This window comes from Grus americana, chromosome 7 (genome assembly GCF_028858705.1).
Source record: "Grus americana isolate bGruAme1 chromosome 7, bGruAme1.mat, whole genome shotgun sequence".
NCBI lineage: Eukaryota > Metazoa > Chordata > Aves > Gruiformes > Gruidae > Grus > Grus americana.
Window position 1 is genome coordinate 41,553,614 of NC_072858.1, and position 16,490 is coordinate 41,570,103.

Consider the following 16,490-nt stretch of genomic DNA (forward strand, 5'->3'; position numbering starts at 1 on the left):
CAGAGTAAGAGCAGGCGCCGACCGGCGCCTAGAGATGGCGTCACGGCGCGCGCGGCCGGAGCTCCGTTGCCCGGCAACGGCGCGAGGACTGAAGGCCCGCAGCGACAAGAGCACCCAGCGCCTCTTCCACAGCATTTATTGCGGTTAATTCTATTTAAAATATATATAATCTATACATTCATATTACACACGTGAGCAGTTGTGACGAGCGGCGGGAGGGCCGGGGGGCAGCAGGGCCCCGGCCCTGAGGGCAGCCCAAGGAAAGGTTCCGTGGGGCCATGGCCACCAGCGCTACCTGCGGCTGGCTGTGCCCACGGGCGCCCAACGCCAGCGAAGGCAGCGGGTGCTGCGGGTCACTTGTTTAGTTGAAAGCCCGCCTAGGCGGTGGACTGTAAAACGCCATTTGTTACTGCCAATGGTGCATCTCCTGCTGAGCACCACCTCTGTAACCAACTCCGCCAAGGGTTACAAAACGCAAGGTGATCGATCGGTCCCCTCCAGCACGTCACATCAAAGGCTGCCAAGCCACCTCTCTGCATGCAGGCACTTAGCAGGTAGCAGCACGTCGGCTCCTGTGGCTATTTCAGCCAGCTCCAATCAAAACTCTGAAAGAAGAAGCAAGGAAACAACTGAAGTGCTGGATACGGCTACCGAATGTACGTTTCCAATGTGGTGACCAAAGAATGCTCAGTATCCAGTATCTCTCTCTTGTCAAAGAAGCGTGTTGATCTCAGAGGTGAAAAGTAATCTCACAACTTCACAACCCAGTTTGCCCATTACAAAATCCCCCATACTTATTGCGGTGCTCAGGCGTGTCACAGTCTGTACTCGCTTTGGAAATTACATTTTGGGCCTGCACAAAACCCACCACCTATCCTAGTGCACCATCGGACGTACTGGTAGTGCAAGACAACAAATGAAAAAGAAAGGTTCCAAGTCAAAAGGATGCAAGAAGAGAGGAAATGTTCTTATAATTATTCATTTTTTTCCCCTTTCTCTTTTCCCAAGTGAATTGGACAAATCCTATTTTCTGATGCCTAACTTCTGTCCCCTGATTGCAAGGAAAAGGGTAAAGAAACCAAACACAAAAACCCAGGTGCTGATCTGCAGAGTGTGATCCCACAACAATGAATATTTCTGGGCTAAAACATGCCAGAGACAGATGCTGCAGCTTGGAATAAGATATGGGAGGTGGCAGAGACATGGGCGATTAACAGGTCAGCCGCCAGTCATACGGCTTCTCGCTCAGGTCCAGCCACAGCAAGGAGACAACTCAGGAGAGAAGATTGTACTACACAACAACGATTCAAAAAACCCAATACCAACCCTGTCAGAACTGAGCGACAACAAACAAAGCGCTCATCAACCAATGGATGAAGACCAGGGTATGCATAATTAAGGCTGTTTTCACCACTAATTACTTTGCCTTAATCAGTAGCTAATTTCATTTCTCCATTCATATTGCTTAATCCTTTGCTATTCCAAGTGTCATCTGCAACTCCCACTGATAAGTTTTAATTTCACCATCCCAAATAACTTTGCAACTCCAGTAAACTCTCAGTTCACTCTTTACTATTATTCATAAACATAAGAACAGTAAAATGTTTATGAATTTTAAGACCTCTATTTCATCAACCACGGTCGTTTCCCCAACCCTCTGTTACTTGTTATTTCAGCAGTTACAATTGGTAAAGCTTCAACTTCTTTTATCCCATGAGAATGGGAGCTATCCGTAAGGAGACCTTTAAGAACCTTTTGAAAATCTGAGTTACAGCATATCAGTAGATCTTTGACTTCTTTACAGGACTGCAATAAATTTGTGAGAATCTCACGCTAACAGAAGCTGTATTGACTCTTCTCCACTATAAGCAGGTCAACCTACATGCCTAATTGTCCTTTTCTTATTATATTTCTATGATACAGCCTCTAACATCAGCTGAGAGCCTCTTTTAGAAGATCAGTGTTCTGTGGTGCTCTACATTCTTCTGGTAACAGGACTCTCTTGAGCAGTAACTGACTGGCCTCAATTAGTAGTTCCGGAACAGAGTTTCAGATTGCTTCAAAATGTCTGGGTGATTGTTACCTATTTTTGTCATTCCTTGCTATTTCAAATACCAATTTGCACAAAGAGCCTTCTTAGGAGTCTGAGCTCTACCAGCCAGGGACTCCCACAGAACAGCCCACTCGGCTGACACTAGCACCAAGTGCTGCCTTCCTTAACGACCAGCACGTTAGTGGTGTCCAAGAGGGATGACAGACATCACATGCCAGCCACAGCAATTCACATTGTCACAAAAGACCCTGTTTAAGGAGTTCTCCACACATGCCAGAGGACCCTGCTGTGGCTCTTAAAAATCAGGTCAGAGAGACATCAACAGACTTACCATCATGCTGTTCTGCTCCTGTCTCGCCTCCTGCAAAATGCTGCTAAAGAGTTTGAGGTAATTCAGATTCTCTTCTATCACATGGACAAAATTTTCCCTGCAGGGGAAGGAGTAAGATGATAGATTTAAAACACAAAGTACCACTAATGTCAAAAGGCTCTGCACTGGGGAATAAAAAAGCCCAACAACAATCAAAGAACCCCCAAACAACCCCCAAACCCGATTTATAGGAGTTCTTTCAATTGTAGGAGATACCTTGTAGGGCACAAAAACATGCCTTGAGGTGGCATCCTGCAGATCCCCACCCTGGAAGTGTGGATTTGCTCTCCTTCCCTACAAAGGAACTGTGCAAACCACACTGAAATTCCACCTTTACAAAACCTAGGAAGCGAGCTGAGCACAAGGGGCATGAAATCACTGCCTGCTCCCCGTAAAAAGGTTTACGTCTCTTAACTCTTTGTACAGTGCCTCATACAGCGAGGTCATGGTTCAAAGACGAGCTCCAAGGCGATCCCAAGGCACCTTGCTCAAGAAAGCACCTATTAAAGGGTGATCACCCCACATTACTCTGAGGCAAAAACTGCCCCGCAGCAGCAGGCAGAAAAGAAGAAGTGGAAAAGGTTGCTCAGGGTTTCAGAAAAATCAACTGACTTGTAGCGAAAGCCTGCTTAGAAGATGTGTACCTTCAGAACCTATGTATTTCCTGGACCGCCCAAGAAGAGATGGCCAAATGGTTTGATGCCGATGTTCACAACCCCCGCCCCAGCCCACACAAAACCGGCACGGCTGCAGATGGAGGGCTGAGCAGTCTTTGAGGGGCGCCTTCCCTTCTGTTATGCTGACTAGAAGTAAAATTGCTAATGAAGCGAAGAGAAAAACCCCTCAGCTCCTGACAGCTCTTACTCAGCTAGGGACTGGCTGAGAGACAGCCGCCTTAATGACCAAATCCAACCCCAAGATGGAATAACATGACGTGCAATAAATGAATTAGCACGGTGCTTTAGCGGAGAGCGGTACGTGGAACTTGCTCAGGACCAGATAGAGGAGGTTTCTGAATAAAGAGTTCAACCTAATTCCTGATTTTTTAGAGCATTAGGAACATACGAACTACTGAAATATTTTTTGGAAAGATAAAAAAACCCCAGATACTGAACCAGATGGGTTGCTTAGTACTGACTCTGACTTCAGACCTCCATTTGAATTAAGACTTTTTAAAATCACTGAAGCTGTAAGAAGCATTAAATATGGCCTGATTTACGTGGGACTCACAACCAGAAATTCGGCATGAAAAGAAACTGCATTTTGGTTTAAAATCTCATTGCCGCATTTTGCAGCGCTATGGCCAGAGTTACTAAAAGTTCCTACCAGAGGTAAGTTACTTGGGAGTTGAACAACATTGCCTTCAGAGGCAGTCTAGTATGCCAAAACTCTCTGTGCCCAGCACATCCAAAACCCACCACCTGGGACATGGTGAAGATGTGCCCCTCAGGCCCCCTCAGCACTGGAGACTCCAGTGGCCGAGGACAGCATTTGAGCGTATGCATAAAAAAAATGGCTACACACTGACTTCTCTGCAGCGGCCTCCTTTCCCAACAGCCCTTACCCATCTTCAGGGGCTGGCATAGATGACAGAGGGTGAGGTACGTTCCCTGAGGGGCTCTGTGGGAGCCATGTGGCTGCCGCAGTTGAGGCTGTCCCTTCCAGGCTGGAGCTTACCAGCGATCGAGAAGAGCTCTGAGTCTAGAAAAAAAAAAAAAAAAAAATTCATCTGCTGCAACAGACAAAGGAAGAATTTAGTCAAGGCTTATTTATTTTGTACACAAGACTTGCCATTAAACATAAGTGCTGTTTGTAATATACATACACAATCTAGGCCATGCCTGCACCTTGGAATTCAGCTGATACAACCCTCCACAGCTCTGCAAAGAGCTGGTACCGAATGCCTCCGCACGTTGTACGTGGCACGTCTTATACAGTGAATTAGGAGGCAGTGCCGTGTCCTAAACTGTGAGTCATGCACGGCAGCAACTCTCCTGACAGAGGAAAGACATAGATGTTTCCTGGGCTGATCCTGAATGCAGGCACGTGGAAATCAGGAGATCGCTTCAGCTGTATAGTCACAATAACTGATGCAGAAAAAGCAGTGTAGTCTTAACACAACTTAAACTAACCAGGAAAGCACCTATTTTGCTTTTGCAGGACTAAAATAATGATAGGTTTAATACCTCAGGCTGAAGTTCACCTATCCCAGCGTACACCCTCCAACAGCAGAAAACACAAGAGATTCAGGGAACGCAAAAACAAGGCGCATGGCATGGCATGTCTACTGTAACTCCAGCTACCAGCAGTTTGCAGTTTGATAACTTACTGGGACCAAGGACTCCTCTACTGGGCTTCTCTTCCATTAATCTGTCTACCCTCTTTCTAAACCTGTGTCAGCTTTTAAGCATCTCAAACTTCCCTTCTCTACAGTCCAACTGTTGTGCGGAAGTTATCCCTTTCTGGTCCCTTCAGAGTTTCATTTGATGTCCCCTGGCTCCTGCATTGAAAGGAAGAGCGAACAAATAGTCCAAAAACTACTTACACAAGCAATTTTCAGCAAATGCCATATCTCCCTTTGTCTTTTGCCCTGCATCTGCATCACTGAGTTGTCAGCTTCCTTGATGTTATTTAGAGCCACTTCAATCTTTGGAAGCAAGTCAATGATCTTCTGCTTACAGCCCAAGAGCTTGCTATAATAAAAAACAAAGTTACTTTCCAGCCTGTGTGGCAATAATGTTCTAGCAAAACCAAAAGCCTCACCTTGCGATTCAAGAAATATTCTGTGAGAATGCCCCTTCCTCTCAGCACAGCACTGTGACAGCTGCAGGTACAAAACCTGCAAGACTGGAGGGACCCCTGGACTTTTCCAAGTCCAGTTAAGACTCAAAAAGGCAGGCAGACAATACTACTATTAATACTCACAACATAAGCTCTTCTTATTTGAAATGCAAAAATTGATCCTGATGACAACAGACAGCACAGCAACTCAACCATGGCATTTTATTAATCTTCTCTGGCCTGTGCTGGTCTCTGCGAGCTGACCATACCATAGCTAAGAGGTTTTTTTATGGGATCTACTAAGCATAAGCCACACATGAAAATAAAACTAAATCATGCTTTGCTGACTACTGAGATCTGCATAACAACATTTCTTCTGAGCTACTTGAAGATTTAATGAATTAATGAACTGTGGTATCTTCTCAACTGTTACACTATTTCTTTTTTTTCTTTCCCCCTGAAGATTTTAATCCCAACCCAAACACTGGCAGAATTTGTCTCATTTTAAAGTGAGCTCTTGGATGCTAACAGTACAAGCCACTGCATTCTCCTCCCCTTCCCTATTAGCTATACACATTAGCTATAAGTTTCAGAAAAGTAATTGGAAATTGAACAGGGACACAAAGGAGCAGAATTAATATTGCTATGAGAAACGTATACCTGTGGATGGAGCTTTTGGGCTCCGATCTCCATGGTTTTCCCTGTCTTTTCCTGCTACAAAGCTACAAATGCTGCAAGTTGCATTTGTGTTTGGGGTTTTTTTCTGCATAAAGTACCTGAGATGGCCAAAGAGCTCCTTGAGAACTCGGTCTTGGCTCTGTACTGTCTGCACAATGATCTTCACCATGTCCGTGCTGTCACTGTAGGCATGATCTGGAAGGGCCATCAATCACAATTAGTAAAACGCTCTTCAGCAAGGAGCTACTCTGGACACAATGCTCAGAGTCAAGGAAAGATTTGACTTAGTGCAGCCAAACAAACTGAAACAGAATGAAACATCTTTAAACCCCATCACAATCTGTCATTGGGCACAGCTTTTCCTTAATGTCTCTTCTCTCCACAGTAACGTATACAATTCCAGCTACTCTTGCTGTCTAGATACTGGCTTCAGCAAAGACCGCAGGTAGTTGCCAAACGCACAACTAAATCTTTCTACTTGCCAGTTACTATGTTCAGAACATAACAATCCCCAAACACGAGGCTCCATCCAGTATAATTGAGAGAGACGAGGAGAGGGAGAAAAGAGACTGCCCTTGGGTCGGAGTGATGACAGAGGAACAGTAGATCTTCCCATGTCTGGCGGGAGTAAAACAGTAGTACTGGAGGCAGGAAAAAAAAGGTAGAGAATGCCAGAAGGCAGACACGTGTTCAGGGCAGATGCTCCAAGACTGAAAACCAAAAGACAAACCCATGGCTGAGGAACAGGACTACAGAATTTGGGCGAGCTCTAGGCTCAGCAAAAAGAAGAAATTGCCTTAAGGTATGCCCTTGAGTCTGTTTAACTAAAACAATCATTTGCCTTCTCCTAAACACTATTTTCTGAGTCTGAGTTCAGAAAAATTAGTCATGGGGTATGAGTGTGAAACGGTCTTTGAACCATCTCCTTCCGTACCTGGAGGTCTTGTTTTTAATTGCTTGTACAGGTCTATGGCTTTCTGTTCCCTTTAAAAAAGAAGAAAAAAAAGATTAATACACATATCAACAAGCAGGTCACTCAAGAAAAAAAGCATTGCAATTAAGTTGTGCCTTGCTGAACCTCATACATTGGAGCTGCCACCTTCTTCTACAGCTAGCATACAAATATGAAGTTTGGAACACAGGGATGGTCTTTCTGTGATGGAAACCAACTCTACCCTAAAAGCTGTGTCTCTTTTCCTCTGATTATGCATTTTCTTGTCAGGAAGGTTATTTTCGGTTTCAAATTTTCACATGGCTCAGCTGTGTTTTCTTTCCGTGGTATCCTTAATTACGAAACTTCATCTTTGTAACTATAGGTACTTCCGCACAACTGCCTGAGAAATTCTTGTTTCTGTTCTGTATTTTTTTGCCTGAATTTTAGTGATACTCTGCAAATGGAGACAGCTGCATCACAAACAAGAGGACATTGTTTCTCTTCTTTCCATTAAAAAAATGTTACTTCTTTCAAATATTTCAAAAGTAGCCAAACACCGAAGCTTCTACCCTTGAACAAGTCTTGACTTCCAAATCGAATGTCTGTCAGAAACAAGTAACAGTTTAGCCAGTTCTAACTCTGCTTTTGGGCCCTTACCAGGCCTCCTCTTCCCCTCAGCTGCCCTTAGATCATCCCAATACTGTTTCAAAAGATCATGCAAGCTGCTTCTGCAAGTCGGCATTTCTAGCGTGCTGGATAGCTATCCATCTTGAAACTCCTGCATCAGCCAAGGATAGAGGAAGAGGTGCTCTTTCCTCCTGCTGCGCTGGGAAAAATAACACATCAGCATTCAGCAGCGTCAGGTAAATATGAGACATCACCCAGGATCCATGTGTGTCGCGGCTGCGTATATCAAAAACCTTAAGCTAGTGCTCTGCAGTATTCTTTGCTACAGCCCCAAGGAGGAGACTCAATCTGTTCTCCACTCGTTAAAAGGAGTAGCTTTAGACTAATCAACAGCTTAGGGCACACTTTAAGCACCTTGCAAATAGCTGATGCAGCCTTGGGTTTGCAGTGGTGAAAGTGTTTAGAAACAATGTTTTAAGAGGCAGGTTCATGATTAGTTTATGCTGCCCTAAACGTGGACTACTGCTGCAAGAGGTGGTTTCTCCCTTCCACAACTTCCTCCCTCGTGCAGCAGTTCTGCTGCTCCTGCAACTACACATGGATGAGAAGCGACTTCGCTGATCTGGCTCTGCAAAGAGGGAGGGGAGAACATGCAGGAACAGGCACGTTTCCTCCCAGAATACTCACGACTCATTCAGAAGAGCTCTTATTAACAACAGATTTACTGGCTATTTAATCTTGGTGGCTGTTTGATCCCACTCTTTTATAATTGTCACTTGTGGCCTCAGCTACAGCCCAAACAACAATAATTGCTTCCTATGTCTTCTCAAGATCAGTAATATCACTTAGCTCTTTCATATTTTAATACTTTTTAAAAAATAAACATTCAAGTTTCCAAATGTTCAAATATTCGCCAGTTGTTAATTATCCTTGCTTTGAAAACACATTGAAGATATTTAACACGGTTTTACAACGATCTTATCATTTTCTCACTCAACACTATAAAATTCACTCTTCTCCAATGCAAAAAGAAATCCTCTGTGTTTTTCAGTTGAGAACAAGATATATCTTAGGCCCATCCTTTTCTAAGATGCAGTTTCATAGTCAGTGACCCAGAAGCGTCCTGTCCTCCCTAGCTGTGTTTTCCATGTTTCCTCAGGTCTGGTCATTGTGCAGCTGCAGGGTAAGTTAGATGAGTTTACTCCTGCGACTGGATGTTAATGTTTCTTGCACAGCTAGCTTTCGGATAGAGCGTTGTCCTGTTCTGCCTTATAATGCTGCCAAGTGATCGTTAGAACTTCAAGAGGAATGAGGAACGTACAGCCACAAGTGGCGGGATCTTCCCTTTTAACAGCAAAATGATCTTAAACTGATTGCAAACTGCTCTGTACTCGCAGTTTACAAGAAGCAATGACTGCATTTCAGAAGAGCTGATGGAACCACCAACAGATTTTAAAAAAAACAACACCCTGATACTGAAATACACAAAATCCATTTATGTGCAACAAAAATAATATGCCAAGGACTTACAAGCTCTCCATGACCTCTCCTTGACGCCTTGCGTATGGACTCTTCTGAAGCTCTACAATTTCTGTGTGCAGAGCCATGATCTGCTCATCCAGATATCCAATATCTTCAGCCTAATGGGGAAATGTAGGTACAAATCAAATGGAAGGAGGAAAGCAAGAAAGTAGATAAAGATCCCCAGAATACCTGTTTGGATAATGGGCTGACTCCATGCCGAGTTTAGGAGAAAAAACCTCTTTGACATGACTGCTGCCTCCATAATCGAGTTTACTTTTATTATCTTCTCAGTACATGGTATCGCCTAGATCCAAGTCTCTGACAACCACACTCGGTGAGAAAAATCAGCTTCTTCATAAATCCTATCTCTGAGATGCACACCGCACACACACTCTCTGGCTCTACAATACATTCCAGCAGCAAAGATTTTTTTCTCCTACTCTTACAGTATGGACAGAGGGTGCTCTCACATTTTACCCTCCCATATGCATTTTGGTCTGACGTTTCTCCAGTATTTCACATCTTCCTCAAAGCAATATAAAAGATACCAATCTTATGCCAAGCCCTCACAGTAAGTTAGGCGAGACAGCCAACAACAAAATTCCCAAGCGTGCGGAGTAGGTTTGTGGTGCCAGACATGCACTGGAGATCCCCGCCACAGTTAAGAAAGCACTGGTAGCTCTTAGCACTATGGACTGTGGGCACTGATCTGCCTTCCTGAGAAAGTATTTTGAGATATTTCAGCTTTGCCTTTCTGACCTGGGGCTGTAGGACCTTAAAATAGAAAATCTTCCAGAACATACCCATTGCCGAAGCTGCAGAAGTACTGGCTATATAAATGGGATGTGACCCTTTGACCGGAAAGGGATGCCTGTGGGTCTTGCAGGTAAAGAATAAACAAAGCAGGAGCAGCAGCAAGAAGCCACATAATCAAAGGAGAATTAGATTGTGAGAAAAATGTGAAGTAAACCCTGTTATCAAAAGAAATGTCTTCATCTGGAGCACCGTGACTCACCACACAGCATAACTGTCTCTTGAATTCACAGAAGTTAAACTGTCTGCTAGACAGACTGAGATAACACTGTATTACAGGGTAAAACATCTTCCACTCCTGATAAATGGACACGGTGTGACTATACCTGTGGACTGCACAGCTTGGAGACAGAACATAATTCTGATGGTTTGCAAAGTAAGTATTTGTTGAAGTTCCTGGTTTTCTAGAAACAGCCAGTGACAGCTTTGAGTTATTCTGCTAGAAGCAGCCTCCCTTCTATCTTTCTTGCTTCCTAACAGGGATCAACAAGATCCCAAAATTTAAAGAGCTAAAAAGAGGTGAATTCAGCTGGGAATCCAAATTGCCCTATCTCCATCATATGAGCAAGCAGAATCAAGGCTCCAAGAAGCTTTTGACTTAGATGAAGACAGGTAATGGATCCCAGAACCTGAACTACCCAGCATATTCCTTTGGGGGGGGGGGGGAAATGCAAAGTAATTTCTTGTTTCTGTTTCTAATGGTGTCTGGGATTTTTATGTATTAATCACCATGCTCTGTATGAGAGCCAATACAAAAAATCCCTGCAGGGGAGAGCAGAAATGCAAGACATCAGCCCAGCAAACCACATAACAGTCCTGGTCAGCAGAACATGTGATGTTCTTGGCACTCCTGCAACTGGCTACTATCACGGAACACAAAAAACCAGAGTACTTTTTGAGATAAAGACCTCTACTCTGACAAATACATTACAATTGTGCTGATTTTTCCTTGCATTTCTTCTGAATGCCTCCCCTCTCCCAAGCTTTATTTAGTACATCCAGTAGAAAAAGAAACAGTTTTTGACAATAAACTACAATCATCCTAGCACTCACTGTCCCTAGTTTTCACAGCTAAAAGCTTATTCCTTCCCTGTAAAGGTCTAGACAGACCTGTGCACAGAATTATTCTCTGTGAAAAAGGCCTCTGTCTCCTCATCGTTTTCAGCGGAGGTAAAATTAAAACACTTATTCACAGAAGACAGAGATCAGAATTATAAGTAGTCAATAAATTTCAACTAGCCTTTCTCGCACAACTAACTCTCCGAGAAGCAGAAAGCCATTGTATCAGCTCAACTATCCATAAACCACAAGTGAAAACATCTGTTAACTATTAGGACTACTCAGAGTAAGAACCGGCTCTAGTTCCGCTCTAAATTTCTTAAGGATGACTCTTATTAAAAACAAATTTCTGGTATTCTGCAAGTAAATATGCAAATTAATGCCTGTACTCCTAAATGAAGTACTGCAATTTTGAAATCACTGCATAGTAAGTGATTGGTATTATTTTCAGCTTTAGCAATGGAAATTTTTGTGTGCAATAAATCCAACCAGGAAGACCCTCGTCTGTAGCAACACCAATTATTTTGGACAGCAAATAACGTGTCTCTATAGTCTACTTTCCTATATAGACAACTGAGTCTAGCAACATTTGTGTTGGTTTTGTTCAAATCACTAGATTCAAACAACCTGGTAACTGGGGACTGTTTCTTTTTTCATGCACCTGCAATGATATTCTCATTCCCACAGCAGGCAGGATATGAAACACACTGAGGGGACAGAACAGTAGCACATACGACAGTAAGTTCCTGTCCTGGTCTCCTTCACAGAGATGCCTTAATATCCCCTACCTGTGCACACTGAGAAGCCTTCTCTTCCATCTCCTTCCAGGCTTTGAGCATCTTTTCTGAAGCTTAAGAGAAAAGAGTAGGTATAGACACAAAAATAAAGCATGACCTGAACTTTACATGCATCAGTTGAATTTGAACACAAAGAGCATGACGCTGGATCTCCAAGCGGGAGTCGTGGCCCACAGATCACAGAGAGACAGCAAAGTTGCAACTTAACAACTCCACGCTCAATCTTAACTCACATACAAACCCTTTGGTAGGATTTCACTGTTTGCTATCACCGGCCTAAAATGAGTTTGAGTTTTAAACTCCACCATTAAGCTCAACAACTGCTGCTTTTGATTAAACACAAACTGTCCAAAAGGAGCTCACCAAGTCGAGTCTTTCCATTTTCCATCATCATCCCTCAGCCCAGTCATAATTTTTGACTCAAGTTTCAGTTTTTAGTATATCCAAACTATGCATTAGTCTTACTAATCTCCTAATCTCCCCTGAATAGTGTTTGTAAGATCCAGACGTTTCTGTGACATTAAAATGTAGCTGGTGCTTTTTCACTTCATCTCCCATCCTGACTCATGCTACCTCCTGATATCAAGCACAGCAAGATGACTCCCTTCACGCTGTTCCAAGCAGTGTTTCTACAGTCACCGTGCCCATTTGTTCTGCCATGGATGGTTAGTGGCCCTTCCACTGTACGGCAAGTGCAGCAGCTCTGCCCTCTGCTCTATGCTCAGTGACAACTCCAAATGAATCAGACTCTGAATGAATAAATAGCAAACATTTACATCACCAGTACTATTAATACTCTAATTTTCTTAGCTTAGTGTTCTCGGTAGGGAACAGCTGACCACCTGTTTCACTGTCACCAAAGGTCTTCAAAAACATTTTATTTTTTATCCTCCTGCCTTTGCTTCTGTCTAACTCTTCTCCTGCACCTGTCCCAGCTAAAACATACCCATAAAGATGCTGAAGAACACAATGGCAGCTCCTGCATTCATTTTCTTTTAAGCTAGTTCTTACCCACAGTCCTTCATAGTCAATCTGATCCTTTATAGGATCAGACAAGACACCCAGGCAAGTATTACACAATACATACATATGCCATAAGCCATCTGGTCACTGTATCTCTCCAGGTCAAGACGAATGCTTTGATGAAAGAATTCCAGTTTTGCTTTCAGTTGCTGAGATGCTGACACCATATTGTTTTTCATTTTGATTAGGTTGGCATTATACCGAAGAAGACTGAGCCTAACAAATGAAACAAGAACGAGCATGTGTTAGTTGAAAAGCATATCCAGACTTACATGGCCAGTGCTGTCACGTTACCTGAAGGAAAGACATAGCTAGCAAAAAATTTTTGCAAGATCCTTGGAACAGGGAGCCTCAGTGGGGTCAGACTCCATCCCACATCTTCAGAAGCTGCAGGTCCTCAGCAAGCAAAACAGAAAGTCCTTCCTCCTTTCCCAGCTTTTTTGTCACGCTCAGTTAAACCGTCTTTGCAGTGTAGAGTATTTCTTAGCATTTCCAGCATCCTGTAGTGCACGTAGCCCCTCGTGAATGCTGGCACCTTTGTTATCACTTGAGATACATAACACTGCCCATTCTGTGATTCAGTCACAGGACAAAACCCTACAAATATAACAACCAACTGCACTCGTTCTGCCACTTGTGGAACAACTATCCTGGGCTGCATTAGCAGGAATGTTGCCAGCAGGTCAAGGGAGGTAATCCTCCCCCTTTATTCAGTGTGGGCGGGGGCACATCTGACTCAGTTCTGGGCTCCCCAGTACACCGTAGCCATGGACATACTGGAGAGAGGCCACTGAAGGGCTACAAATATTATCGAGGGACTGGAGCATCTCTCCTGTGAGGAAAGGCTGAGAGAGCTGGGACAGTTCAGCCTGGAGAAAAGAAGGCTGAGTGGGGATCAAAACACACAAACACCCAAAGAGAGGGTGCAGAGAGGACAGAGCCAGGCTTTTTTCACTGGTGCCCACTGATAGGACCAGAGGCCGTGGGCACAAACTGGAACACAGGAGGGTCCCTCTGAACATCAGGAAACACTTTTTTACTGTGAGGGTGACTGAGCAGGGGCGCAGGTCACCCAGAGAGGTCCTGGAGTCTCCATCCTTGGAGATATTTAAAAGCCATCTGGACACGGTCCTGGGCAACCAACTCTAGGTGACCCTGCTTGAGCACGGGGATAAGACTGGATGACCTCCAGAGGTCCCTGCCACCCTCAGCCAGTCTGTGAGTCGGTGACTATATTCAAGGTTCAAGTTTTTTCAGCTATTATCAATGTCAGGCACTATGCAGTAAAACTCCTGGAGTGGAATAAGCTCCTGGCACAACTATGTTTTATAATGTATAAGTATAGTACAGCAGAGGGCTGTAACATTTGGGTAACCAAACAAAACTCCCCAAGATGTACATTTCCATGCAAACAGTCTCTGTATTTGCCTAATACTGAATCTTCTGAATGAGGAGTAACAACTTACATGGCAGCTCTCTGGCCCTGGAAAAGCCTGCTATAATCTTCTTTTAGCCCAATCACGTAGTGAACTGCTTCTGCCCAAACCTTGCGCAGCTGAGGAATTGGCAGTTGGATTTTGCTATCCTGTACTGAATGCAAGAAAAACACAATTGTACACAAACGAGAGGACAACTCTAGAAAAGAGCTTCACTGCTTACAACATTCCTAATTCCCACTTCAGGTGCCTAAGCTAAGGGATCAAGCCATGTAAGATCTGCTCAATTTTTATGCGATGCTGTCTAAGCTGGTATAAGCTTTTCATGTTACAGCTCCCCAGGTATTTGACAACCTGCTACCGGCCAGGCAACACCTCACATTTGATCTCACAGCTACAAGAGCACTGATTTCTTTGAGCGCTTTGGCCTACTGGTCCTAGCAGACGTGGGGCGCGCTGTGTGAAACGTGACGCAAGGCAGGACCCATGGGTGGTTTTATTCAAAAACTCTATCTAAAGCACTTGCTCAAGCTAGCAAAGCAAATTTAATCGCTCCATTTAAGCAAATAATATTGGTTGCTGTCCTGATGTGTGTTTCATCTGAAAATGTTTTCGAATCTTTTGTACACTTCCTCCCATATTCCTGATGTAGATGTTTACAGGGGAACACACATAAGCCCTGCGACTTTTCCCGTTAAAGACTGTCAGTACATTGGGATATCAATAAAATTGTTGTAAAAAGCCTTAGCTCCAAGAGATTCAGTACAATGATGCCACACAATGAGCTTTGCCAGAAAAAACAGCCCAGAACACAGAAAAAAAAAAATCAGAATAAACCTGAGTGACAGTAAAAGGAGACAGGGAAAACCAGCACAACTTCTGCAGAGCCACACCAAGCAAAATAAAGCTATTTAACAGTAACTATATGTCACAGGGCGTTTCCTTTATGTGCAGTATCCCAACAGACGTCTCCTGTCCTTTGACACTATTTTTTCTTTCATAGAGGTATACAAGCTCGTCACACAGGTATATTTGGTATACATATACACCTTCATAGAGGTATATTAGGTCCTGCAGACGACTGCTGTCATTTCAGGAGACACATAAGCAAAGCTGTAAGCCGAGAAGCAGCTTTCACGCACAGTCTACAAGTATACTGATGATGCCGGGGCCAGGCAGCAGCAGCAGAACTAAGGACCAGCTGGAACAGATCTCACCAGTATCTGTGCAACAACAGCCAGGCTCTGCTCCTACAAACTCAGGAGGAAGGAGGGGCCCGGACTTTCTCAGACACGTGGTGAGACCAGAAGCAGGATCAGTGCTATGGAGTTATGAACACATTATCACTAGAGCTGAAAACTGTCAGGAAGCCAGGATAAGAGCGCAGGTTTTGAACCTCTGCCAAGTGTCTCTGAAGACCAGCCCTAACTCATAACCTCCACAGGGGAACGACAGCAGTTCTGCAACTGGTGGAACATGGCCAAACACACTGGCTTGGCTCTGTGATCAAAGCAAGGTGGATTTCCTCATACAGGGCTCAAATGATCAGAAGCGTAGAATGAGGGACCTGTTCCTTCACTTAAGCGAGACATGAGAGATGGATGGATCACAGCTGAAATGCAGCTATCACAGTTGGGGCAGTACAGGGCAAAAAGGTAATCTGATGCAAAAAGGATGCTGATATAGGATTCAGAAGCATAAATCTAGGAGAGCTCTAGGAGGGCAACTGCTCATGAAGATCCAAAAGCACCCAATCTCAGGAGACAGGACTACAAGGAGCTGAAGCCTGGTTGTACCTGTGCACAGGGAGGAGGAGAGGAGAAGGAGGAGGGATACATGCACAACTTCTACAGATGCTAAACCCTAAGGTAAGAAGGTCCCTGGTACCACCAAAGGACGTCTATGTTGGCTATCGCTCAAGTTCTGCAAACATCTCCTAGCATGATAGGCATGCTAGGGACAAGGCCCTTTAGCAGAGCAGAAGGCTGTGCAAACGAAATCACAGCCCCCAAGTCAGAATCTTCTTTCCAGGATGTAGTGTGCAGACACAGAGCAAAAGTTTCCCTCTCTATTCTACAAGATTCAGTTGCATGTATTCCCTTCCAAGCCTTCATTCACATCGTGGTTCTGTTCAAGTGGGGCAATGCTTAGGGTTAGGTGTGGTAGATGCTGTTCAGTGCACAGAATTTAATACAAGGGCAAAAACCTTAAATTAATTCTTAAGTTGCTCTACAGGAGAGTTCCCAAAGGGTGGGCAATGAATTCTCTGAACTGTTAGATCTACAAAATGTGGAGATACAGCACTGTAGATGGAACTTTGTTAGGCTGATCCAGGTTTTTAAGTGGTCCTCTTTGAATTAGACTGCCCTTCAAGATAACACACAGAGATTTGTAA

General features: G+C 44.0%; 1 protein-coding gene across 4 annotated transcripts in view; it reads right to left on the bottom strand.

Moving 5' to 3' along the window:
• Positions 1-119: 119 nt before the first annotated feature.
• Positions 120-16,490, bottom strand: part of CHUK (component of inhibitor of nuclear factor kappa B kinase complex) — a 32,149-nt gene continuing 15,778 nt past the window's right edge. For all 4 annotated transcript variants that reach the window (XM_054832190.1, XM_054832191.1, XM_054832193.1 and 1 more), the window contains 10 exons: positions 14,126-14,249; positions 12,724-12,875; positions 11,628-11,689; positions 8,974-9,083; positions 6,817-6,866; positions 5,981-6,077; positions 4,969-5,116; positions 3,988-4,124; positions 2,385-2,481; positions 120-605 (listed from right to left, as the gene is read on the bottom strand). In XM_054832190.1, coding sequence (XP_054688165.1) covers positions 579-605; positions 2,385-2,481; positions 3,988-4,124; positions 4,969-5,116; positions 5,981-6,077; positions 6,817-6,866; positions 8,974-9,083; positions 11,628-11,689; positions 12,724-12,875; positions 14,126-14,249 — 1,004 coding nt within the window. In that variant the 3' untranslated portion in view covers positions 120-578. The remainder of the gene's footprint in view (positions 606-2,384; positions 2,482-3,987; positions 4,125-4,968; positions 5,117-5,980; positions 6,078-6,816; positions 6,867-8,973; positions 9,084-11,627; positions 11,690-12,723; positions 12,876-14,125; positions 14,250-16,490) is intronic.